This window comes from Leishmania major, chromosome 13 (genome assembly GCF_000002725.2).
Source record: "Leishmania major strain Friedlin complete genome, chromosome 13".
Classification (NCBI taxonomy): domain Eukaryota; phylum Euglenozoa; class Kinetoplastea; order Trypanosomatida; family Trypanosomatidae; genus Leishmania; species Leishmania major.
This window is the reverse complement of record NC_007254.2, coordinates 539,079-563,474: the sequence shown is the minus strand read 5'-3', so window position 1 is coordinate 563,474 and position 24,396 is coordinate 539,079. Positions and strand designations below refer to the sequence as shown.

The following is a 24,396-nucleotide window of genomic DNA, read 5'->3' as shown; positions in this document are numbered from 1 at the left end:
GCGGGGTAGTCTCGTTTTTTTTTGTGTGTGTGTGTGCATGTGCTCAGTACAAGCAATATCTTTATTTCCACCTGTCAACGCTACCGGTGAACTCTGTTTCACGTGACGAAGAACCCAAGCGACCTGCATGGCCCCTTCTCTCTCACTCTCTCCCGCTATTAGGCGCTGTTCGTGCCTTCAGAGGAAGCTCCGCGCCCAGCGGACTCGCGTCCATGCTTGTACCCAGTGAGACAGGAGGCGGGAAGGACAAGTGGCCCCGCAGTCTCGTCAGTTCACGAGCTCCGGCGTACACGCGTACGCGTGTTCTTGTACGAAAGACGCGCTCGACTTCGGCCGGCATGCTCTCGGTGTTGGCGGCACGCACGCACACACCCCAATAATCGGACTGATAGAGGCGAGTATGCTGACTCGCGGATGGCTTCGATAGAGCGTTGTCCCTTCTTCCATCTTCTCGAGCCTCACCCTCGCCACGACCGCCCTTCTCCCTCTTTCTCTCTCGCGCACGTCGGTGAAGGATCGACACGTTTTCTTGTGCACGACCGCATGCCTGTACTTGTGAAGGAAACGAGCGAGAAGCACCATCAACGCACTCACGCAAACAGCGGGTCATAACCTCTCATTGCCACTGACCTCCTTGTTGGTGTGGGGCCTGACGCAGCGCAACTTCTCGCGTTCTGCTCTCTCTCTCTCACACACACTCCTTTCTCTCGCCCTCCTCAGGTGCAGGTGGGGGCGGTGGCGGGGGCTGTCCGTGTGGCCAAGCGGCAACGCGAAAGAAGGCTGCATATGCTCAGGTGTTTGCGGTCGACTGGTGAAGGACACACGGGGGGCTCGCACACACTAAAACAGAGAGAGGAAGAGGTTGTTGGCGACTCTTGCAGGAGCAGCAGCACAGGGCAGCATGTCCACGCTCTCCTATCAGCAGCAGTACCAGCAGATCCTGGCGGATCTGGCCGAGGTACAGCGCGAGGATGTGTACGTGAGCGCCGTGCGCGTCCCTATGGACGCCAAAGCACGGCATGCGTACTACGCGCAGTACTGGCTCTCCCTCTACGTGCGGTACGTGCGGCTGGCGCGGCAGATGGCCGTCATCCATGACACGGAGCTTCAGCCACAGCGCCGTGGTGATGTGCGCACACTACTGGACAGCTGTCTTGGACGCATGCTCGAGGCGCGTCATAATATTGTTGAGCACTGCGGCGACTATGTGGCGCTGGACGACACGCTGGAGGAGATGAAGCTGTCCCCAGAGGATCTGGAGCCGCCGCTGCCAACGTACCTGCTTGAGGACCGCCGCGAGGTTCTGCTGCAGGAGCGGGCGTACGTCTTGTCTCTGCAGCAGCACTACAAGGAAACGGTGCCTGAGGTGGCCCCGGTGGCGCTCGCGGCAGCCGCGCACAGCGCGACACTATTCGCCGAGGACCCCACGAAAGCGCTGCCACCGTTTCCTACCACTGTGGAGAAGGCAGCGTCGACGGCAGGTGGCGACTTGGCACCGATGTCTGTCGAGGAGGCTGTGCGCATCCTGCAACTCGCTGAGCGCGGTCGTCAAGCTCGGCAGCGGGCAAAGATCCAGCTGCAGCTCTTCCGTCAGCAGCAGTACGCCGCCGCGCATGGGACCGAGCTGCAGTCTCTGACGGGAAAGGATCGTGCGGCGATCATCGTACAGAAGGTGGCTCTTGGCTACCTTCAGCAGAAGCGTGCCAAGGAGCGGTACCGGCAGGAGCAGGAGCTGCTGGGGATGACCAGCACGGCGGCCATTCGCAGTAACGCGGCAAAGGTTGCCGCCAGCGTCCACCACGATGATCGCAAGGCGCGGCAGCGAGTGAACCAGGCGGAGCTGTTGCAGAAGACGCTTGAGATGAACCGCCAGTTGAAGAGCCAGGAAGGGCCCAAGACGCTTGAGGTGATGCTCGACGAAGTGCTGATGCACATGGCCTACGCACGCCTCGATGGGAAGGCTAAGGACGGCATTATGGACGTTCCGGCAGTCGAGGACGGAGGCACATTGACACTGCTCGGCCGCAGCACTGGCAAGGCTAAATCGGCTGGCGCGTCTGTTGGAGCTGAGGCAAGCGGCAGTGAGAAGGCAAGCTTTAACGGGACAGGTTACAGTAGCCGCTCGGTATCTCGTGTGTCCGAAAGTGTCGCAGCCAACACTGCTACTGCGCAAGGCGGCCCACGTAAATCCGTGCGCCGCCCAGGCGATGACGATGCCGCCGCTTCCGCCTCGATAGCCGCACCGCCCAGCGTCTTCCTCGATCACGTCTCCGCCACAACCGAGCGGTACAACACGCTCTGGAAAGAGCAGTTTCACCGCACCCGCGTGGAGAAGGACGACCTGGATCAGCCCTATGACGAGGCTTTGCTGAGGCGGGAGCTGGTGGATGGCCCCCGCGGCATTCTGCAGGACCTGCGCCAGTGCGTAGACCAGCTCGTGATGATGGAGGTGAACAACCTCAAGGAGCGTCTCGAGGCGGAGAAGAACGCTGGCAAGAGGAAGAGGGGCGGCCGAAAGGGTAAGAAGGCAAAGGCCGCCAAAAAGCCGAAGCTGCGCGACCCGACCAAGGGCGAAGATTTGGAGTCCTACCTCAACACCACCGTCTACGAGAACAAGCTGCAGCTGCCGCCGCCGGATGTGCGGCTTTCGTCCTTCGTCGGCCCCCTTGGCGTCTCGGCCGGGCCGCTGGATCGCCTGCTGCGCACGCAGACTGTTGATAAGGAGATCGAGAAGAAGTGGAAGCGTGTGCTGCGCGGGTGGAACGACGACGTGCAACACGCGATCGGGATGCCGAAGGACAAGATGGAGGCGCTCTTCAGAGCGTACGTGCAGCAGTCCTCGTGGCTGAAGGACCCGTCGGCTGCCGAGGTGCGCGCCGCCGTCACCGACTACGCGGTGCTGCCTCTGGGGTCGCAGGTGGTGCACGACTTGGCGCCGCACCCGACAGGGCTGTTGCTCTACGGTGCGCCCGGCTCTGGAAAGACCCTCCTCGCCTATGCCATCGCCAACGAAAGTGGTGCTCGCTTCTTCAATCTGTCGCCTGCTAACTTCCTCACCACCAAGGGCATTGCCAAGATCGTGCAGGTCGTCTTCTACACGGCACGCATGAAGGGGCCATCGGTAATCTACATCGACCGCATCGAGAAGATCTTTCCCGGGAAGGGCGGCAAGCGAGGAAAGAAGAAGGACGGCGAGCTGACGCGTGGAAAAAAGCTGAAGAAGGAGCTGCTCAAGGGCATCGCAAGCCTGCAGCCGACAGATCGTGTTTTGGTAGTGGCCACGTCGGCGGAGCCATGGTGTGCCGACACCGCCGCTCTGTGCAACATCTTTCAGCGAGCCGTGCACCTTGCCGCCCCCGACTTTGCGACCCGTGAGGCGCTGCTGAAAACCTTTATCAAGGCGCGGCTGGATACGGTTCACTCCACCGCCGTCACCTCTGCAGCAGAGGCATCCATCGCGGAAGCCGTCCGCCACGTCTCCCTGCTCACGGATGGCTTCTCCGCTGGCCAGTTGCGCGACTGCGTCACGCAGACGCTCACAGCCCACCGGATGGAGCGGCTGGCCCATAACCCGATCGCAGCTGAGGAGTTTGTCCCTGCGCTGGCCGTCACGACCGGACTGAACGCTGCCCAGGTGCAGCGTTACCATGACTTCCAAGCGTCGCTGCCGGTGATGATGCGGCGCGCCAACGCTGTGGAGGACTTCAAGCCATCCGAGGACGAGGCGAAGCACCGGTGATCGCTGCCAACAGAGCGAAGACAGGGAAAATGAGCAACGTCGTTTACAGTGGTGGTGTGGGGGTGGGGGGAGGGAATGCAGTTTGCACGTCTGCGCATGGCTGCATAGGTGTGGTGTGTGTGTGTGTGTGTGTGTGTGTGTGTGTGTGTGTGTGTGTGCCTTTCTCTGTCTCGCTGAGGATGGCATGGGTGACATGTATATTAGATGACCTGCGCTGCAGGCACTTCCTTTTTGGGGAGGGGGAGGGGTCTTAGCGCTCTTCCCCTACCCTTATGCCTTGGTACACCTGTGCAGGCAGGCTGGCAGGCGTATGTGCATCGGTGTATGTAAACGCGACCCAGTGATGCGTGTCTCTGTCTTGTCGAGCCACGAACGACCAAAGTAATGTCGTCCTCCCTCCCTCTCCCGCGTCTCTTCCTTCATCACCTCCTCTCTCTTCGATAGTCGGAGACGTTGCCTGCTCGATGGAAGGGCGGCATGTGTCTGGTGTGGGGGGGGAGTGACAGACGCGGGGACGAGGAACAAGTGCCTCGGGCATGACGAGCACGAGCGCGTGTGCGTGCGTGGCTGGGCAGCAACGCCCCCTCCCCCGTTATGAGTGTCTCTTGCCTGGCCTTATGAAGCAGTTAGAACAGGGGCATGGGGCCCTTTTTTCCGGTGTGGGTGCGGCAGCGCCCGAATGCCGTGCTGATGCTGCTGCTGCCCCCTCACGGTGCTGCTCTCGTGAGGAGGGGGGGGGCCTCTGATGTCGCCGTTTTAACGGCGTCTCCTTTCGTTTCACTATCTTTTCTGCCCAACAACTCCCCTGCCCTCCGTTACTCACTCACCCACCCTCTCGCAACCCTTGTCAGACACGCGCCCACCTCGTCGATGGGTAGGTGTGCTTCGGTGATCAGCGTCTCTGGCCTTTCCCTTTCTCTACAACTTCGCATCCCGAATCAAGCAAATGCGTGCACGTCTTTCGCGGCTGGCCGACTCTCGGCCCCGTGATCGAAGGCGACATGCTGCGCAACGCCATCATTGTGTGTTACCATGCTGTAATTGAGGATGTGATGTCCTTGACAATGGAGACGATTACCTAACCTAGGTTGAGCAACAAGCCAATTATGGTGGAGCTGGTCCTCAACTTGCTCGACGAGGACGCGAAGGCGAGCACTGTCGCGGCCTTCGACAGCGCCACAGCCAGTGCCCCAGCAACGACGGCTGCCGCCGCCGCCTCACCGGCCCCTCGTCACCCGGCTCGGCGCTGTGTTCAAGGAAGCTCAGCAACAACTACCAGCTCCATCAAGTGAAAAGGTGTGTTGCTGGGCCGGAGAACGTATCACGTCTTGATGCAGCGGGCCGACGGCTGCAATGCAGAACTGGTGAAGAGGCTGCAGATCAACTCCAAGGGCTACGACACGCTCCTCTCCGTCCTCTGCGCTCCCTTCTTCGGCAAGAAGCTCAAGAAGCCCACCATCATCGCGTCTAGCGACCCCTTCGTGCACCATATAGCCGCAGAGCGCTAACTTGGCACACGCGTTCCAGCTGACTTTGTGAAGTGTAGTCACTTTCTCCACCCAGCAGCAGACGCAGCGCTGAAGACGGCTGGGGCGACACCCAAGTCACATCCAAAGCTGCGGCGGCAGCAAGAAGCCGTTCCGCAGCAACCCTAATGCAAAGAACAAGGGCTACAGGTAGGCGGTTGTGTCTGCGCGTTGAAGTGGGCCGGTGCAGCTGCCAGCGCTGCACGCCGTGACTAGCGTCTCCCGCCCTCCCGTATCTCTCGCAGCCTCCGTTCCCGCCTCTACGCCAAGCAGTCGATCAGGCTTGTCGTGCCTATGCGGGGACGATGCCCGTTGAAGGCGGGTAGTGGGGAGGTGACGGAAGCCGACGCACGAGGGATACCGCGACGGTGTCCGTGCTGTCTGCAGTGGCGAGTGTCCACGCAGTGATGGGACGTGTTGATGGACTTGTGTGTGCACTCTGTGTTGGTGTTCAACACGGTTCAGTGGAACAAGAAGCGAACAGCGAGAGCGGAGACGTCTCGTGCTCGGCCGAGAAGAATGAACAGAACCGGCAGAAATGCGATGACGACGGCGTGCCAACTGCTCATGCTGACCTCCGGCTTTCCTACGGTTTCTTTCGTGTTGTGTGGGTGTGCGCGCGTGCACCGCTGCTCCTATCTGCTTCGCTCTTCTCCTCTCGTCTCCATTTTTTCCTTCTTCGGCACTGTCTTGCATGGATGCGCGGCTTCTCGTCCACCTTCTCACGCACACATACGCGATGGATAGGTTGGCCCATCGAACAGCGAATACCTCGGCATCCCGTAACCCACAAACGGTTCCCTCAAGCACTTATACGAAGAGGGGTACAGTCAGCATCACCGCCACGATTTCTTTCGTTCCTTCTCTGGCGCACGAGCATAGAGATTCTGGTGTGTCCTCTGCTTCTGTATCATTGTGGTAGAGCCGCTTGCACTCACGCCGGTGAGGTGGGAGGAGAGCAGCGCGCGCGGAAGCGGACCCCCTCCTTAATCCCATCGCCGTCACTCTCGACGAAGGAGGCGCGATCGAAGTCTTGTGGCGACTTCTCAGAGCCACGACCACCTCAGCAACGCACACCCACCACCGTTTCCCTCTCCCAAGCCTGGCGTGTTTGTGTGTGTGTGTGTGCTTGTGCGTGCGTGCAGTGCGTGCCCTTTCCTGTCGCCTCGCTTCTCCACCGCTCGACACTCCTCACATACATACACACGCGCGCGCGCACACACACAAACACACACACACTCCGCTCTCTCTTATCCCCCCTCCTTCTTTCTTATCGCTGCTTTCTATTGTTGTTGTTGCGTCTCTTTTGTATTTGTTTCGACTTTGAAAGCGACTCGCTCTCTCCGTGTCTGCGTGTGGAAGTGCGCCCCCCCTCCATGTAAAGCGGCCGGTGGTCGTGCCCCTGTGCTTTGTACTGCTGATTCTTTTCACGTGTCCCTCCCTCCCCTCCCCCCACCCACCCACCCACCCACCCTCACCATACAACGCATGCGTTGTCACCCCTGCTGTCTGCTGTCTGCTTCGCTTTGTGGTGGTGGTGGTTCTTTTCACAGCTTTTCGTTCGTTTGTTTTTTTGTTTGTGTTCGACGCATCCGCCCGTCATGTCGAGTCGCTCGCTCAACCGATCGACCAGGAGGACGCGCTCGCCGTCGAAAATATTTCCGAAAACCAATTCACATGAGCCTCCCTCGTCCTTCTCTTCACCAACCCTGCAACGCTACAACGACCCCTTCAAGAACAGCGAAAACCTTCTCTTCAGCACCTTCGGTGCCGGCAGTGTCTCAGCAGCCACCCCAGCGGCTGCCGCGGCAGCGTCATCCCCGCCGCTGTCACCCCTGGTCAAAGTCAGTGAAAATGGCAGCAGTTGCTGCGCTGACGTGAGTGGCGATCAGCACACTGGTGCGGGAACACCAAAAACTTCACTGCCGGCGCAGCAAACCCTCTCGTCCGAGCGCTCAGGTGCGCGATCAGCGCTGCCAGACGTGCTGGAACGAATCGCGCGCCGGCTCTCCACACTCATCACCACCTCACCAGCACACGAACCGACAACCGAGGCGGTCCCTGAAAAGTCCCCAGCGAACCCGGTTGAATGGGCAAGTGCCCCTGCCGTGGTGGAGGACGCGACTACGCCAAGGGGGGCCGGCAGCCGCAGTGGTGGCGGCGGTGGTACGACGAGGTCTTCCACGGAGAGCTGCATCACAATACCACTGCCGTGCGTGCGACTTCCCCCTAAGATTAGCACAGCACCTTCACCGCCGGCCCCGCCGGCGTTGCAGCCACGGCGCGCCCATCAGATCCACGAGCCTTTCGAAGTTCACCGGCCGGCCATACCATGGAGGCTGCGGCACCCCACGAGCCCCCCTCACTCGCGGCCGTCGGTGGCGATGGCCGAACGCTCGTCTACGCTCGTCATCAACGAAGCCAAGACCAAAAACCGCCTGTCCGACTCTCTGCGCAGTCCAACAGACCGAACCCGTGAGCACCTGATCTCTCACAGAAACTTCTCGTCGGTGTTGGAGTCGGCGGCAGACTGCACTAGCGCGTCAAGCACGCCGGACCTCCAAGAGGAAGAAGATGTACAGCACAAGCGGGCGCTTGACCTCTTCAGCGCGACGCCACACAGCGGAGAGTTCTCGCCGCTGATCGAGTGGCTGCTGCGCCGTGGCGAGCGCGGTGACGTCGGTGCCCCGACGGCATCGCAGAAGGACGGCGACGAGTACACGCAGGCGAGCTTCTTCAACGAGGACTACATCATGAATTTGTGCGCTGCGGCGACGGCGGTGCTGGGGAAGGAGCCAGCGCTGCTGGATCTAGAGGTGGTAGCGCACGACACGCTGGTGGTGGTGGGCGACATCCACGGCCAGTTCCAGGACCTCTACACGAGCGTGCTCTGCCAGCAGTACGACCGGCGCCGTTGCAACCCCGAGGGACGCGACTGCCGCTTCCTGTTCATGGGTGACTACGTGGACCGTGGCCCGCACAGCCTGGAGGTGGTGCTGCTGCTGCTGGCACTGAAGGTGGAATATCCGACGCTAGTGTACCTGACGCGTGGCAACCACGAGGAGGAGAAGACGTCGCGCGTGTACGGCTTCTTGACGGAGGCGACGTCGTCGCTCGGCGCCGCGGCCGGGACGGCGGTGTGGAGTGCCGTGAACAAGGTGTTCCTCGACCTGCCGCTGGCTGCAATTGTGCAGACACTGTACATGCGCTTCTTTGTGACCCACGGCGGCCTCTCGCCGGGCTTGCAAAATGTGGAGGTTATCTGCGCCCTGGAGCGGCACAATTACAGCTGCGGCAACATCACAGCAGCGGAGGATGACCTTATCGCGGGGCTTCTGTGGTCGGACCCAACGAACGAGGTGGCCATGTACAAGCGGAACCCTCGCGGCTGCGGCTTCTTGTTTGGTCCATCAGCCTCGAACCGATTCTGCGCCGACAACAACTTTGATTTCATCTGCCGCGCGCACCAGGTAGCGATGGAGGGTTACATGTGGACGCACAACGACCGTGTCTTGACAGTCTTTTCCGCACCGAATTACTGCGGTGTCAACAGGAACAAGGGAGCCGTGCTTCTTATAAAGGGGTACTCCCGGCGGCCCATTGTGCAGCAGTACGACAGCGCAGAAAAGAGCGAGGCCGCGCCAGCCCGCAAGACGGACTTTGCGTTTGCTGACATGTTCGCATGATGTGTATCGTAGCGTATCTGTCGTTGGCTGTAAGCGAAGAGAAGGAAAGGGGAGTGCGAATATAGGTATGTGTGTTGCTGCGTGGTATCACAGTCGGCACACAGCGGCTCTACGGGCTCCTGCCCACCCTCTACGGATCGGAGCTTCTCCCATGCTTCACACGCACGCGCACACGCACACACAGGCGCGTAATACAGGCCCGTCTTCCTCTCTATACACACCGAGTACACGCACATATAGGCCTACCATAGACACACACACACACACACAACACACGTGCATGCGTAGCGGCCTTGGTGTGGCGGGCTCGCTTCCTTCCCTTCCTTTAGATTTGGTGTTGTAACCCTCACCCTCACCCTCACCCCGCTCACGTCCCTCTCCCTCCCTCTCACGCCGGTGAGTTTGTGAGGATGATGTTGTCTTGTGCTCTACTCTCCCTTATCAGCATATATATATATATATATACATATGTATATATATGTATGTATATCCAAATGCGTGTGAGTGTGTGTGTGTGTGTGTGTGTGTGTGCGGCTAATTCTGCTCTCTGCCTGTGAGAGCTGGAAAGAGTGCGGGCTGCGGACGACGATGGGTGATGGTGGTGGTAGATGGATGGTGATGGCAGCGGCGACTCACGGCGATTGACAGGCACGTTCCGCGCTCACTCGTTCTTGTAACTCCGTGCGCCCTCCCCGTCGTCTTTTGCGATACCCTTATTTTGTGTCCTACCACTTACGCTTTTTTCGGTTCTTCTCTCACACGGAGGAACGCCCCCCCCCCACCACCCCATCCCTCGCTGAGCCTCCCACTCGAAGCGGTCGACCAGTGCAATCCCTCCGTAGTGAAATGGCGTGTGCTGCTGCGGAGGGCAGAGGGGGGGGGGCGGGGGCGATCGTTTGTGCGGATCGTCGTGTGCCCAGGCCCACGTCCCCTCCTCCAACTCACGTGCGTTTTTGTAGACGAGCGCAGTCGTTGAGGTATCGGTATGGTTTGTGCTGTCAAGCCAGTAAACGAGAAGGCGTAGGCGGGTGGCCTGCATACGGGACAGTGAGCGAGTCCATTGTGAAGCGGAGTGGTGTCTGCTGTACAAGCTGCGTTAGACCACCACCACCCAGCATGCCTCTACACAGCAACAGCAGAGGGTCCTCTCTACGGTCTCCGTCTCACAAGCGTTACCCGCTGACCTCTTTTTCTTCACCTCTTTCCTATTACTGTGTTTCCTACTTCCTATTCTCTTCTGTTCTCTCCTCTTCCCCGGCCTCCCGGATGATGCTACCTGCCTCAGTGCGTGGTATCACGGGCTCCACTGCACACGCACACCTCCCACTCTCTCTCTCTGTGTGGGAAGCCAAAGCAGCCGTCTCCCCCCTCCATCCCCTTGCCCCTGCCGAACCACTTCGGGTGGTGACAGGGGCTGCCATGCCCACGACGCAGGGAGGTCAGAGCGATGCATCGCCGCTGATGCCGGCAGTCAGGTTCTGGAGGGCGTTGCGTCGGAGCGACCTGCGACAGTGCACACGCTTGCGCCATCCATGTGGTGGGCGAAGTCTCCGCGTGACTGGAACGCATCCCGCCCGACGCTCACTGCCTACTGGTGTGGGGGGCCTGGGACCCCTCCCCCCCCCTCCCCGAGGGGCGCAGCAGGTGGCGACCTGCAGAGAGGGTCTGCGTCGAGTTTGAGACGGGGGCCGTGCTCAGCTGACTGAGTCGGCGCACTGCTGTACCGGCGTGTGTCTGCTGCTGCTTCTGCGCACCGCGCGGATGTGTGGGGCCTGCGGCAGGGCCAGCGGGTGTGTTGGTGGGTGGATGGGCGGGGGTGCAGTGTGACATGTAGCCGGCGCTGTGTGGCCGAGAACGAGTGCACACGCGTTGGTGCCCCAGCGCGTCCGCACCACCCACGAACACGTTAGCCCACAAACGTGCGCACACACACAACCACCGCTCACCCGCCTCTGCCGCACTGCGGCTGAATCTCCTGGTCGTCCAGGACAAGCCGTCTGCCGCCGAATCGGGGTCATGCGCCTAGCGTGTCCCTCTCGTCCCTTCTCCGCGTACGTGCTGCGCGATTCGCGCCACACTGACTCCGGGTGCACTGCACGCCTCAATCCGAGTGGACCGCCTTCAGGGTTCTGCTCCAGGGGGCGGAAGTGGTGGCGTCTGTCGTGCGGGCACTAGCGGGTGGTCCAGGCGCTTGCCGGATGAGCTCAAGGGGGAAGCTGGCCAGGCGCCGGTCAGGGCCCTCCGAGCCCTTGTGTTCTGCCTGTACGCCACGCTTCTGCCCTCAGTCGCCCTAAGCCGCGGCACCCCGTAATACGGTGCGGCGGCTCGCCACACGGGAGCCCGGAGGACTCGCTGGCGCCATGCGGGATGCTCTCGTCACGCTTCCGGCGCCTGTGCCTCATCGGCCCACCCGGTCGGACGTGAGGGATGCCGCGCATGTCGCGCACACGCACCTTTGGGCTGATTGGCGTGGATCCCTTCGCGTCTTTTCCGCCCAGCATTCGTGCCCCTCTCGCCTCTCGATGCTTTGTCTGGGCGTGAGGCACCATGCCAGCCGTGCTCGACAGCGCGTGCGCACAGGGCGCTCGCATTCTGCGCCTCATGCGGCCAGCTTCAGGACGACGTTGTTGTCTGGGGATGCGGAGAACGCTGTCTTCACCTTCCACGTCCGCCGAGGCCATGAGGGGCGTGCGTCTGGATGGCTGGCCCGCATGTGCCTCGGCAGGTTGGGCGCTGCCACGAGTCTGCGGCGGCATGGGATACTCCACCCTCTCCCGCATCCGCACGTCTTTGACAGCAGTGGGTGCAAGCGTCATGATGGCGACTGGTGGGTCTCTGCGGCACAGCTCGAGCACAGACCTTGTCCGTCAGCACGAAGGGTGGGCGCTGGGCCCGGTGATAGCACGGCAGGGTGGCCCGGCATCGTCGTGGGCGCAGAATGGGCATGTGAATTCAAAAAGAAGTCAGCGTAGTTGTGAATGTTCATCACTCGCTCCTTCTCTCTCGGTGTGTGTGTGCGTGTGTGTGTAGGCGCGCGCATCAAGCGCCGCTGCGGCTTTTGTGCAGGTGCATGCGACGGATGTTTAGCCAGTCGTGTGTGCGCTGTGAGCCGTTACGTGCGTCTCCACGTGTTGCCTCATCATACGCAAGCTTTCTCTATCCGTGTCGCAGAGAGCCCTTCTTCGTTTTGGTTGGTGCGTGCGTGTTCCCCGAAGTGAAAGCGAGGGGGTCGAATGGTGGTGTGGTTGTCTGGGCAGGGAAGTGCTCCCGTGACGCTATTCTTCCGTGCTATTCGTCATGAGTAGAAACCTACAGCCACACACGGACGCAGACATTGTACCTCATCTCGCACCTCCGCACACACTGACAGAGTTGCTTGGAGACCCTCTCTTTTTCTCCCCCTCTTTGCTGGTTAGTATATCGTGTATTGCTGCGTGCATCCTGACACCCCCTGTCCTCCCATCTCCGCCCAACCACGCATACACACACACACACACACACACGCATGCGCGTCCCTTCCTCGAATGCAGCAAAATCGTTTCCCTCTTCCCTTGTGTTGTCCCGTTCTCTCCACAGCCGAGCATGCCCTCAGTGTGCGCTTCCGCCCTCCTCTCTCTCTGTCTGTCTGTCTGTCTGTCTGTCCCGTTTCGCTGCCTGCGGTCGAGGATGGATCGGGATGGAGAGACGCAACACGAAAAACGTTACATCCGCGGTGATGCTCGTATTGCTGTGCGCGTGGTCGTGCTGTGTATGTGTCTTGTACACATTTCACGGCATGCTTTTTCAGTTTCTGCTCTTTCTCGTCGTAGACGAGGGCGCCGACGGCTTTCCCTCGCGTCATCTTCTCTTCCTCTTCTGCTTCGGTGCCGTTGATTGACTCTGCCTGCGTCTGATGACGTCGTCGTCTGTCTGTCTGTCTGTCGATGCGTGTCTGTGCGCACGTGTCTCATTCTTAGTCTTGCTGAGGCGATTTTGCATGTCGAAAAGAGGGGACGGCCGGGTCCGTCCTCAAGACTCCTCTTGAGCGGGATAGCTGTGCGGTAGCTGCGTCAGCACTTCCACCTCCCTCCTTGCCTCGCTCTGTGTATCGGCCTCCACGCCCCAGCTTCATCTATGCTGGTTGTTGCTCACAACTCATCGAACCACAACACGAAACGGAAAGTCGAAAAAAAAGAATTCGCGGAAAATATCGTTGGCGATGCGATCACCGCGTGAAAGTGCTAACGGTGTCGCGTGCACCCCCCCCCGCTCCCTCTCCTCGCCCTTCCTCTGTGGTGCTGCCCTGCCACGTCGTTGTTCGCGTCGATCTCTTCTTATTCGGCCTCCCTCTAACCACGCACGTGCACATGAACGCACCTATGCGCGCATCTTCGCCGTACGGTGCGTGGATGTCGTTCACCTAACCTGCTTTCGCTATCGCCCTCTCTCGCCCTCGCCCTCGCTCGGTCCTTTCGCTCTCCTAACCGCGTGTATCTGCGCCAGTCTTTCTGCGTCCACGTGTGAGACCACCTGGACGGTCAGCCGTCCCAACTCAAAGAGGGGTCGTCCGCTGTCCATCATCCATATCACGATTCCCCTTCCTTTTCTTGACTACCGTGGCACGCATAGCTTTCCGCTCCACCGCCCCCTCCGCGACACACCGTGGGGCCCGAGATCCACGCAGGACTGCGCGCTCGTCGCCCACCCACGCCTCGCAGACGCCGTGGCTGCAGCAGCGCATGCCCACACATCTGCAAGCACCGCAGCACCCAAACTGAGGTGCTCGATCGTTGTGGTTCTGCTTCTGCTCTACGTGGTCCACGCTTTGGGGCGGCCGGCTGCTCGAGACGTGTATCTGTACGCGGAGGACTTCCTTTTATTATCTTTGCGCAGAAGCTTCACGTACTCGTGTCCGCCTTCCACAAGGCGTCGGTGACGGTCCCGTCTGGCGCCGCCGTGGGGAGAACTGTGGCACGTAACATCGGCGCAGAAAACAGCTAGCAATTCTGCCCCTCCATCCCTTCCCACCCCCACCCCCCAAACAGTGCAGGTGTGTCTCACGTCGAGGTGCTCGAGTTGTGACCACCACCACGGCAGACTTCGGGGAGCAGCCGCAGTATCGGTAGCGTCGAAATCGAGAAGGTGACAGAGCGGTCGGCAAAGCGCCATAGAGAGCACACGAAAGGTGTGCGCACTGCTGCCGCCATAACGGTGTGGCGATTGTGGCTACGTCTCTATCTGCGTAAGCCGACGAGAGAGGTGCGGCGGTCAAACAACAAGAGCTGCCCTCCAGCTCCAGTGAATTGTCTCTCCCCCCCCCCGCACTCCTCCCTGCTCCTTACGTGCACTCACATACAGTGCAACGTATTCGCGCTTGTACTCTTGCGCTGCCAAGGCAACGGGGTCTGTTGTGGCGGGAGTAAGGAGCGCTTGCCAGGTCTTGCACGCGCGTGCGCGCTGGCCCTCGTGATCAAGAAGGGATTGCGCGCACGCAAGCGAAAAGTGTGTCGTGGTGCAAGCGGCGGTGAGAGCGGAGCGGGCTGGTTCGGACAGCCGTGCGCCTACGTGCGTTGCGACAGCGTGGCTGCACCACCGGAAGAGGAAGGCACAAAAAAGGCGGTAGCGACTAAAGGGGGGAGGCGCCCTGACACTCACAGAACGAGGCGCACTGCGCGTACATGTATAAATCACCCGCAACAACCAACCAACGCGGCCGGTGTTTCCCAGGCAAGCCGCGACACAAGCCGAAGCCAGGAGAGCAGGAGACTAGCGCGAGCGAAAAGGAGAGCGCTCGGCCGGCGCTGACATCCTCGACACCGAGTGTGGGCACTCGCAGCAGCGGCGGTGGTCATGGTGAATCTCTCACCGCACCATTCTCCTCGACACCGTCAACGTCTGGCGAAACTGGACAGACGCACACGCGCCGATCGTTGAGTAACAACAGCATTCAGAGCGGTGGCGGATTCGGCTACCTGCGCGCGACCACAGCAACCCCAGAGCTGGCGCCGTCTCCTGCAAGCACAAACACGGGACTGGGTAGCAGCGCAGACACGTTCTCTCGAGCACCCGCACCAACGTCGTCGCCGAAAGAGTTGCACAAAGACACCAAAGCATGGCCACCGGAGCAGCAGCCGCTAACGAAAACCTCGCCTCCGTCCTTCCCGAACCCCAGCACACCGGCGGAATCGTCGCTGGCGAGGCTGCGGGCTTTAGCGGGGCTGACGCCGCTGCGCGTGTCCTCGCATGATCCTCCGACGTTGTCGTCAAGCCTATACCGCAACGAGGAGTCGCCTCTTCGTCATTCGTGCGACGCCCGATCCGAGCTTGGTAGCAGTGGCCCGTCATCGGCGTCATCGTCGCGCGTGTCGTCGCCGTACACTCCTGATCTCGTACGGCGGCTGTCCTTCCTAAACTGCACGTCCGCGCAGACCACGCTGGCTCTGCTGCAGAGGGACCGACTGAAGCGCTCCCGCAGTGGTGCGCGAAAACCGTCGTCACCGCCCATCGCTCCATCGTACCATAACGAAGAAGAAGAGAAGGCTGGGCAGCAGTCCAAAAGGCCGCCAGCGGTGCAGACTGTTAACGGCACGGCGAACTCCGCTGGTCGCAACCCCTTCCTCACCCCGTTGTTGGGACTGGCCGACCTACGCGCCTCAGCGTCGACACTATATCGCAACGAGGAGGACACTGACGGCGGTCATCGTCTTGGCACGGAGAGCAGCTCGGCGCGGTCGACTAAGTTGCTGCTGAGTCGCCTACGCGTCTCCAGCCCGTGCCCAACCTCAGCTGCTGAGTGCGGTAGCAGTTCGCATCCTTACATCGCATCCAAGGACGGCGTGGCTGGCGGTGGGTCTGTCGTCGGTGGGGCACCGGTGCCTCACAAGCTACCAACAGGATCACCGTGGAAGTCAGCCGCGACGCTCGTTTCGCCCAGGCCGCTCGCGGAGGCATCTCCCTCGCCAGGGACAGGTGTGCCTCAGGCATTCCCCATCTCGTCACGGCTCGCGCAGCTGCGCGAACGAGCATCGACGTCGCCGACATCGCTGCCTCCCACTGCGACAGTGGGGGCCTCTGTGGCGTCGTGGACGGGGTTGGCACAGGCGCCGCTGCAGCAGCCGCATTCTCTCGTGAACCTTTCCCGTCTGCGTCGGCTTGCCAACCTCCAGCAACCGCATCCACAACTGTTGGCGCAGCGGTCGGGTATAACACTGAGTGAGGACCGCGAAAGCGGGCCAAGCACGCCGCCAGAAGTGGCCCTGAAAGCTGCGCTGGAGCGTACACGGCAGCACCGCGTGCTGGCGGAGGCCACCGCCGCACGCGATGATGCCACCCCAACGCCACCTGCAGCGATCGACAGCGACGAGCCCTACTTGGATCCAGTCGAAGCGCAGGAGCGGGCCGCGCGCCGCCACAAGTCAGAAAACATATTGCCGTCACACGAGAGCGGTGCGAAGCAGGACTGCAACCACGCAGCCGCCAAAGTGAGCGTGCGCCGCGCGTCACCGCGAAAAGGTGCGGTGTCCACGACAGCGAAGAAGGAGAGTGCGGCGGCGGCTGTGGTGCTCAAGGGTCACCTGGGAAAGGGCACCCGCGGCAACACCTGCCACGCGAGCATCGTGATGCCCTCCACGGCAGCGAAGGACAAGATCGGCACGACCGCGGTCGAAGGTGCCGTGAAGTGTGCAAGCAGCCCAGTGCGGGCGAAGCAGCTGATGAACAAGTTGCGCAGCCTGGCCGCCCCGGTGCCAGTCGGCGAGACAGCAGGCGAGAAGAACCCGAAGGCTGTACCGAACCCGTTTCTCGGGAGCGCCGTAGCACCGCCAGTGCACTCCCTGCGCGAGTGCCTATCGCAGCAGCCATCACCTTTGGCGCCTAACAAGGCAGACAAGGCGCCCTTGAAGAGAAGCGTGTCGTCGTTACCACCGTCCTGGTCGACCTCCTCGCCGTTCGCTGCGCTGGCCTCGCCGTCGCTTCACGCGGCGCTGACGCAAGCCTCGGCGGCACTGCTCAAAGAGCGCGGTACCGCTGGCAGTACCAAGGGCGCGGATGGTGTCAGCGATGACGAGGAGCATCCGAGTGCGCCCTCCTCCCCCTCCTTCGCCTCTGTATCCCCGCACTATTCCTACCCGTCCATGATGACTCGCAGCGCCACTGCGGCGGCAGCTGCCGCGGTAGCCGCAGCGGTCAAGACGACACCGGCAACGACCGCGATAACCACCACCAGCATTGCTGGCGCGACTCGTGTATCCTCAAAGACGAACACGCGTACCGCCACCGCCCGCAGCTGCAAGAGCAGCACTGACATGCGGTGTTTTGTCTTCGACACCTCCTCTCTCCTCGACTCCGAGCCGGGCGTGATGAACTTGATCTTGGAGACGTCGTTCATTGGCATCCCCTTCACTGTGCTCGACGAGCTGGATCGCATGCACAAGGACCGTGGCGGCAGTGCCAAGGGCGACCACGTCGCCACCACATCCACTGCCGGTGTGAACAGCACCCACGATCGCGAGTGGCGCCGACAACGGGCTCATGAGCTGCGCAACTGGATTGCGGCGTGCTTGAACAAGGAGGCACAGAGCCGCCTATGGCTGCAGAAACGGACGGAGATTGTCCGGGAATACGACAGGCATGCCACGACCAATGATGACCGCATTCTCGGCTACGCCGTCTACCTCAGTCAGCACGAGGCCGCGAAGGTGCTCTTCGTTACCGAGGACAAGTTCCTGCGCATCAAGGCGAGCTCGGAGCTGGGAAAGGCGTACGCGTACAGCGAGGTGCGCAAGCTGGTTGGCATGCCGCCACTCCCGACAGCGTCGTCGATGGCATCGCAAGGGAGGAGTGGCAAGAAGGAGAAGACAGCAGCACTAGAGAGGCAGGAAGGGCGGTTGGAAATCTCGTACGGGGACAGGTGATGATGCGGCACTCTAGATACGAGGGACGCCTTATGCGCAACACCGGCCCCACCTCCTTTCCGCTTGGCTCACGTCCTTATCGCCCCGTAGCTCCCCTGCGCAATGCATGTATATGCGCGTGTGGTCGTGCTAAGGAATGATACTTGCCTTCTGCACGGCTAGGTACCCGCGGCTGCTGCTGAAGGGTGTTGCGGGCGTGTAGGCCAAGCTCGTGACAAGCCCCTCACTCTATCCGACCCAAGCCACCACCCTCTCCGCTTGCCTCGTCTCTGCTCAGCCGCCCACTCCGTCATTTCAACTGCCCTGTTCTGCTCGTACTTCCCGCAGAAGGGGTCGCGCGGCCCCCGTCGGACCGCTTCAGCCGCTTCCGAGTCTTGTGTCCACGCCCCATTTGTTGTGGTTCAGCTGCTCCGCGAGAGTGCGCGGTGATGCTGGGCGGTGTTCGTGCAGAGCGGAGATGGTGGTGATGGGAGGGACGCACGCAGTGACGATACTTGAGTCGGCCCGTGCGCGCCGGAGCAGCGGAGGGGCCCATTATCGTTCCACCTCTCCGTCCTTGCAGCGATGCCGCACAGTAGAGTCTTACAACTCGTCTCTTCAGCGCATGCCGGCGCGAGTACACAGACACGCGCACGACGCACCCACATCGGCACACGCACGTGCTCCAGTGTGTACCCGTGGCCCCCTTTCCTCCTCCTCCCTCCCTCCCCCCCCCCTCCGCCTCTCTCAGGGTTTTGCTGTTTTTCGTTCGCTTTCTTGTTTTTGAGTCTCCCGCAGCCGCCTTCCTGCTGCCGAGCGCTCTACCCTCCGCAGAGTTTCCCAGAGGTGTGCATCTCGCCGGTGCGCGCAGGTCTCCGTGCGGCCGCGCGTGTGCCTGCAGATCTCTCGTCTCTTTTCACTTTTTCTTTTGTTTGTTGCTTCTTGACTCTTCGGCTGAGAAGCGTTACAGAGCCATTCTGACGACGACGGAAGTGTGGGAGATGCATCAAGCCAAGTGCGCTCCCTGGCTCCCGGACAGGTTGACGAGGGTTTGGGGTGATTGTGGTGGTGGTGAGGTGCATGGAAGCCAAGAGCACTGCGTTCCCACAGCAACGAAGGCCGCCGTTTCAGTTTCGCCACGCCGCAAACCACTATGCACTCCAGCTGCGCAGACGAACACGAAGCGTCCATCCCTCTCTCCTCTCCTTGTACGCTCCGTCTGTGCCCCTCCTGCGTTGCTTCCTTTTGCACCTCTGCTCTTCGCTGTCCTCCTCGCACCGCAGAAAGACGAAGCTGGCGTCATATAGATTTCAGCGCCGTTGCACGGACGCTCATCTACAGCGATCTGTGCTGTCTCTCTCTCTTTCGCTGCGCGTGTGTGGGTTGTCCGCGGATCGCCTCATGCGGACGCTCCTCTCTCGACTCCGCCATGCGTGTGCCGTCCCTCCCCATCATCATTGACGAGTTTCCGGCACTCGCCGGCAGCCGCAGCCACAGCGGCAGCGGCAGCGGGTCGGAGCTGTTTTTTCTCACTCACTTTCACACGGATCACATGAAGGGCCTCAGCTCTGCCTGGACGGCCGGTCTCATCATCACCGGCACCATCACTCGGCAACTGCTGTTGAACAAGTTCGAAGGACTTCGCGGACGCGTTCTGGGGCTGCCCTTCTGGTGTCGCACCCCCGTTCTCTCCGCCGCTGGCGCAGCGCACAGTGAAACAGACAGCACCACCGCCACTGCGGTCCCTGTAGTGCACGTTACGCTGCTTCCGGCGTTTCACATACCTGGTAGCGCTATGATTTACATTGAGACTCCGTCCGGCGTCACCTACCTGCACACTGGCGACTTCAAGTACACAGAGGCGGCGGCCCAGATGTCCTCACTGCGCACCTTCTTCCAGTCGCACCGAGTCGACCACCTCTATCTGGACGATACCTGGCTTCACTTGGGGCACACAGAGCTGAAGTCGTGGCCGGCGCTCACTGAAAGCCCACTCGTCGGTCACCGCGGCGTTGGCATTGCTAACAGCGGCATCCGCGTGCTAAGCAAGTTGCTGGACGCAGATCAGGTGGAAGAGGCGATCGAGGCCATTGGACGTCGTATGGACTACCAGCGCCAACTGCATGCGCAGTGGGTGCAGCAGCAGTCGCAATGCGACTCCAACGGCACCGCCGAGGCACTGACACCTTCATCCTCATCCTCATCGGCATCCGCTGAGCTGAGCGACGCTCGACTGCCATTTATTGTTCGCGTGTACCTGCACAATCAGTTCGGTAAGGAGCTGCTCATCCAGCAGCTGGCAGCACGGCTGCGCACGAGAGCGCTCATCGACGACGCCCGCTACGCACGTCTACTCACCGTGGTGGAAGCGCTGGAGGAGGAGCGGGATGACCTGGAGGCGTTTGAGGGGGCAGACCCTGCCCGCCTTGACGGTGCTGCGCCACCGCTGTCGGCGGAGGAGCTGGCGTGGCGGGCCTCCGGTGGCGAGGCCGCCCGCTACCCGTACGACCTTAACTGCTTTGTTTCCTGCTCACAAGCTCAGCAGCAGAAGCAGCAACAGTTGTGGGCACGTTGGAGGTACGACCGTGGGGCGATGTCACCACAGCAACCACAGCCGCCCGCCGACCACTCGGTCAAACGCTCGTGCGGGCCGCCTCTCATCGAGGTAGTCCGCAACCGTGCCTCGATCGAGCCTGCCACCTTGCAAGCGGCCTCAGCAGCGCGTGGTGGGACTCCGTACTACGGGGTCGTCATCTCAGGCTGGGCCCGGCTGCAGTCACAGACGCACGGCCCGGCGGCAAGTGGCCAGGTTTGGCAAGTCCCAACGACGCTTCACAGCACACCGCAGGAGATTGTGGACTTCGTCGCGCTTCTTCGCCCGCTGTCGGTGACGCCGTTGCACTACCGCCCCAGCCGAGGGGAGGTCGTGATGCAGCGTCTTGGGCCGTACCTGCGCGTGCCCTTTGTGAACAACCACGACACCGGCTGTGGCGCAACAACAGCGGCGACGGCAGGCAGGGACGCGGTAGCCCTGAGAGGCGGTGTTGTGCGGTGGATGCCGTACTTGCCGGCTTACCTACTTCTCTCGCAGATGGGAGGCAGCGACAGTCGAAGCGGCCTTGGCACCTCGACCCTCTTAGGGATGCTTGGCGCTCGCGATGCCGCCGCCGTTTGCGATAATGGCCTTGACGCGCTCGAGGAGAAGCCGCCGCGGGGATTCCGTATTCGCCCTGCGGGACTGCCACTCCCCTCGTCTAAGGCGGCGGTGGCGGCATCTCGATCGGGTGGAGAGGCACCGGGCGGCTGCGACTCGCACACCGCTGCGATCACCGCGTCGTACTTCTTCGCTCCCTCTCCCACGACGACGACGTCGCTTCCTGCCCAGGGAATGGCGGACGTGAGCGGCAAGGCAACGAATCCCACAGACACGTCGGTGAGTTCACGCGTGCGCGCCGATGGTCTACGCATATCGACGCTGTTGCCGTCGTGGAGGCTATCCCATCTCACACAGTCGTACCTCAGCACGCAGCAGTCTGGCGGCAAGCGTGAGCGAGTCGACGTCGAGATGGATGGGCAGAGCATGGTCGCTCACCGTGCCGAGCGCCACGCTGCCACCGCAACGAAGATCGAGTCAGGTGAAAGAGCTGCGAAGGCAGCGAATGACCACGATAAGGACTGCCCCGCCGTGTTGCTTAGCAGCAGCGCCACCACCGGTCTTCTCTCGCTGTCCGACATCGCCGACAATGTGCTGGCCTGAGGAAGACAGTGTGGCGTATGTCTGTGTCCCTTTGTGTGGGAAGTGGTGAACAGTGGGGGGGGTGCGGTGGGGCAGCGCACGGCCCACGACTCGGCAAGTCCGCTCATGCGCTCATACACAGTCGCATCACCTCCACCACGGCCAGCGCAATGTTATCGCACTAGAAGTAGTCGTACGCTTGTTCTGCCAATCTTCTTGATTGCTGCTCGCCATACATAGACGCACGCGTACTCACACACATGTAGTATTCCCGCATATATCATAGAGGGGACGCACGTACGTACATGGCCGCATCCCGGACTCGCCTGCCGCCCCTCGAAACAGCCGAGTCTGTGCAGAGTTGGGCCGTTGACGAAGCGCTCCAGGACGTGCCCACAACCGTCCGTCTTCCCTCCTTACTCCGTTGCTTATCTTTACACTCTCTGCATGCGTCCATCCGCCTCTTTTCTCCTCCTCTTTCGCTTCTTGTCTTCACCGCTGATGCCGCGTCGTGGTGAAACTCAATGCGGCCGGAGACGACTCGTCCCGTGTGCCACGCGGTCGCTGCCGCCACACCCACGGACATGCGCGTGTGCGCAAAACGCCCGCCTCACACTGCCATGCCATGAACCCCGTTTCGAACACGCAACAACAACGAAAATTTTTTTCTCAGGTTTTGTGGGCGTCCCCACCACCACCACCACCACCCACCACGAGAAAACAAAGCAAACACACACACACACACACACAACAACAACAACAAACAAAAGAAAGGAACGAACGACCCTCTGTGGTGTGTATCCGGTGGTCAGTCCTCGTCGCACGCTTGAGCCAACCTCCCTCCTCCTCCCTCCTGCTCGCACACCCCGGCAACGCGCCAAACGCGCGTACGTGTACGTAAGAAACAATGTCCAAGGCGGACGAAAACGGCAATGAGCTGATGGAGATTGAGGAGGTGGCGGTCTCCGACGGCGGTGCCGCCCGCTTCGCCGCCGTCGACGTGAAGAGCGGCGAGGAGCGCTTCAACGTCATTTGGCAGGACAGCGGCAAGCTCATGCGCTTCGATGAGGGCGAGAACCAGTGGAAGGAGCGTGGGCAGGGCACCGCCAAGGTGCTTCAACGCAAGGATAACACGTCCAAGTACATGTTCGTCTTCCGTCGGGAGGGCGTTGGCAAGCTGGCGGCGCAGCACTACCTCGTAAAGGGTATGAAGGTGACCAAGCACAAGCAGGGTGAAAAGATTCTTGTGTGGTCCGCCTTCAAAGACTTCACCGATGACGAGGAGGGATTCCCGGAGAACTTCGTGATGCGACTGTCCTCCAAGGAGGCAGCGGACAAGGCTCTGGCCGAGATGATGGGGGCGATTGAGAAGTCAAGCGTGTAGACCGAGCGGCCGCATACAGACATCCACGCTCACGAGTACATCTCGTACTGAGTTCTTGTGTGTGCGTGTGCGTGCACAGAGACGTTGCCGCGTATTTCTTCGCTATTCAAACCTTTTCTTTCTCCCCGTAACTCTTTGACGATGACGTGCCTGTGCGTGCACATGTGTTGTGTATCGGCGCCGCGTGTGGAGAGGCGGCGTTATGCTGGCTCGCCGGCAAAGGAAGCCGGGCAGAGGCTCTTCGCGGTGTGTGCACGGATGTCCCTCTGCGCATGCGTGCTGTTGTGAGCGGTTATGGGCGGTCGAGTGCAGAGCCACGCTAACGCCCCACTCTCTCCCACCCACGCATGCACACGTGTGCGTATGTTCGTGTGTCTGTCGCATGCTCTGTGTGATGCTGTGCTGTTCTGGCGACTTCCTCCGTTTCTTTCTCTATGTGTGTGTATGACCGAAGTGTGTACGCACGGCAACGACGACAGCAGCGTGTGGACGCCTAAACAAAACGAAAAAAGGGGATGGAGGTGTGCGGCAAAGGGTAGTGGCGACAGCGGCGCCCGTGTGTGTGTATGTGTGTGTGCCTCTGCCAAGCTGCAGTCACCACTTACGCTTACCCTGGGACACGCTGTGCACCGCGTGCTCGTGTTGCATTTCAGAGTGAAAGGCAACGCGACAAGGAAGCATGACTGCCCATCAGCAACTGCTGACGCGCTAGCCGCTGCTTCTGCTGCTCGAGTGCGTGTTTCGAACAAGGCGAGTCGACCACACACCTGACATCCATGGCGTCAACGACGCACTCGCCTGCCTCCGCCCTTGCAGGTGTTCTCTCTATGAGCCGTCCCCGATTCTTTCGCCGTGCCCTTTCCTTATCTTATTTCTCGGACGCTCCTCTTCCGCCCACGCACCCCCACCCCACCCCACACCTTCCGAACACCGACGCAGACACACGGCTTGCTGCAAAGAGCCGACAGATCCCCTGTGAGGGGGAGGCAAGCAAGCACGAAGACAACGGCCATATTTATTTATGCAACCTCGCTCGCGTGTTTGACGTCGACTCGACGTGCGCACGTGCGTGCATGTGTACGTGGGTCCATCACTGACGCTGTGGTCTTCCTTGGCAGCACTCGCGCACACACGCATGAAGGGCTCTCGGATTCCCGAGATACAGAAAGCTAGAGCACATACACACAGAGAGCGATTGGGGAAGAGAAAATATGCATGCGACACCGCTGCAACGATCACCTCATCTCTCTCTCTATATATATATAGGCAGATCGTCGTGTCCGCTTCCTTCGCTCGTTTCCTTCCGCCGCAGCACCGGCTGCAGCCCACAGATCCCCCTGCAACGCACGAGCGCACACTCCAAACCACCGCGTCGTCGCTCCCCGACGGATCGGCCGTACTGTTGCGCTTGTGTCGTTCTGCATGGAAATCGGGCTTGTGCCTTTTCACTTCGAC

At 61.0% G+C, this 24,396-nt stretch overlaps 5 protein-coding genes across 5 annotated transcripts; all 5 read left to right on the top strand.

Annotated features, from left to right (window-relative positions):
- Window positions 1-901: 901 nt before the first annotated feature.
- Window positions 902-3,739, top strand: LMJF_13_1520 (conserved hypothetical protein; the record flags this gene model as incomplete). The annotated part of the gene is made up of 1 exon (XM_001681844.1): window positions 902-3,739. One exon carries the CDS (start codon window positions 902-904, stop codon window positions 3,737-3,739), a length of 2,838 nt encoding a protein of 945 aa, XP_001681896.1.
- A 3,910-nt stretch (window positions 3,740-7,649) lies between these two features.
- On the top strand, window positions 7,650-8,951 carry LMJF_13_1510 (putative phosphoprotein phosphatase; the record flags this gene model as incomplete). Its single annotated transcript, XM_001681843.1, has 1 exon — window positions 7,650-8,951. One exon carries the CDS (start codon window positions 7,650-7,652, stop codon window positions 8,949-8,951), a length of 1,302 nt encoding a protein of 433 aa, XP_001681895.1.
- A 5,657-nt stretch (window positions 8,952-14,608) lies between these two features.
- Window positions 14,609-17,842, top strand: LMJF_13_1500 (conserved hypothetical protein; the record flags this gene model as incomplete). Its single annotated transcript, XM_001681842.1, has 1 exon — window positions 14,609-17,842. One exon carries the CDS (start codon window positions 14,609-14,611, stop codon window positions 17,840-17,842), a length of 3,234 nt encoding a protein of 1,077 aa, XP_001681894.1.
- Window positions 17,843-19,250: 1,408 nt separating this feature from the next.
- On the top strand, window positions 19,251-21,578 carry LMJF_13_1490 (conserved hypothetical protein; the record flags this gene model as incomplete). The annotated part of the gene is made up of 1 exon (XM_001681841.1): window positions 19,251-21,578. The coding sequence occupies one exon, from the start codon at window positions 19,251-19,253 to the stop codon at window positions 21,576-21,578; it is 2,328 nt and encodes a 775-aa protein (XP_001681893.1).
- Window positions 21,579-22,464: 886 nt separating this feature from the next.
- LMJF_13_1480 (putative Ran-binding protein 1) lies at window positions 22,465-22,941 on the top strand (the record flags this gene model as incomplete). Its single annotated transcript, XM_001681840.1, has 1 exon — window positions 22,465-22,941. The coding sequence occupies one exon, from the start codon at window positions 22,465-22,467 to the stop codon at window positions 22,939-22,941; it is 477 nt and encodes a 158-aa protein (XP_001681892.1).
- Between the last annotated feature and the right edge of the window lie 1,455 nt (window positions 22,942-24,396).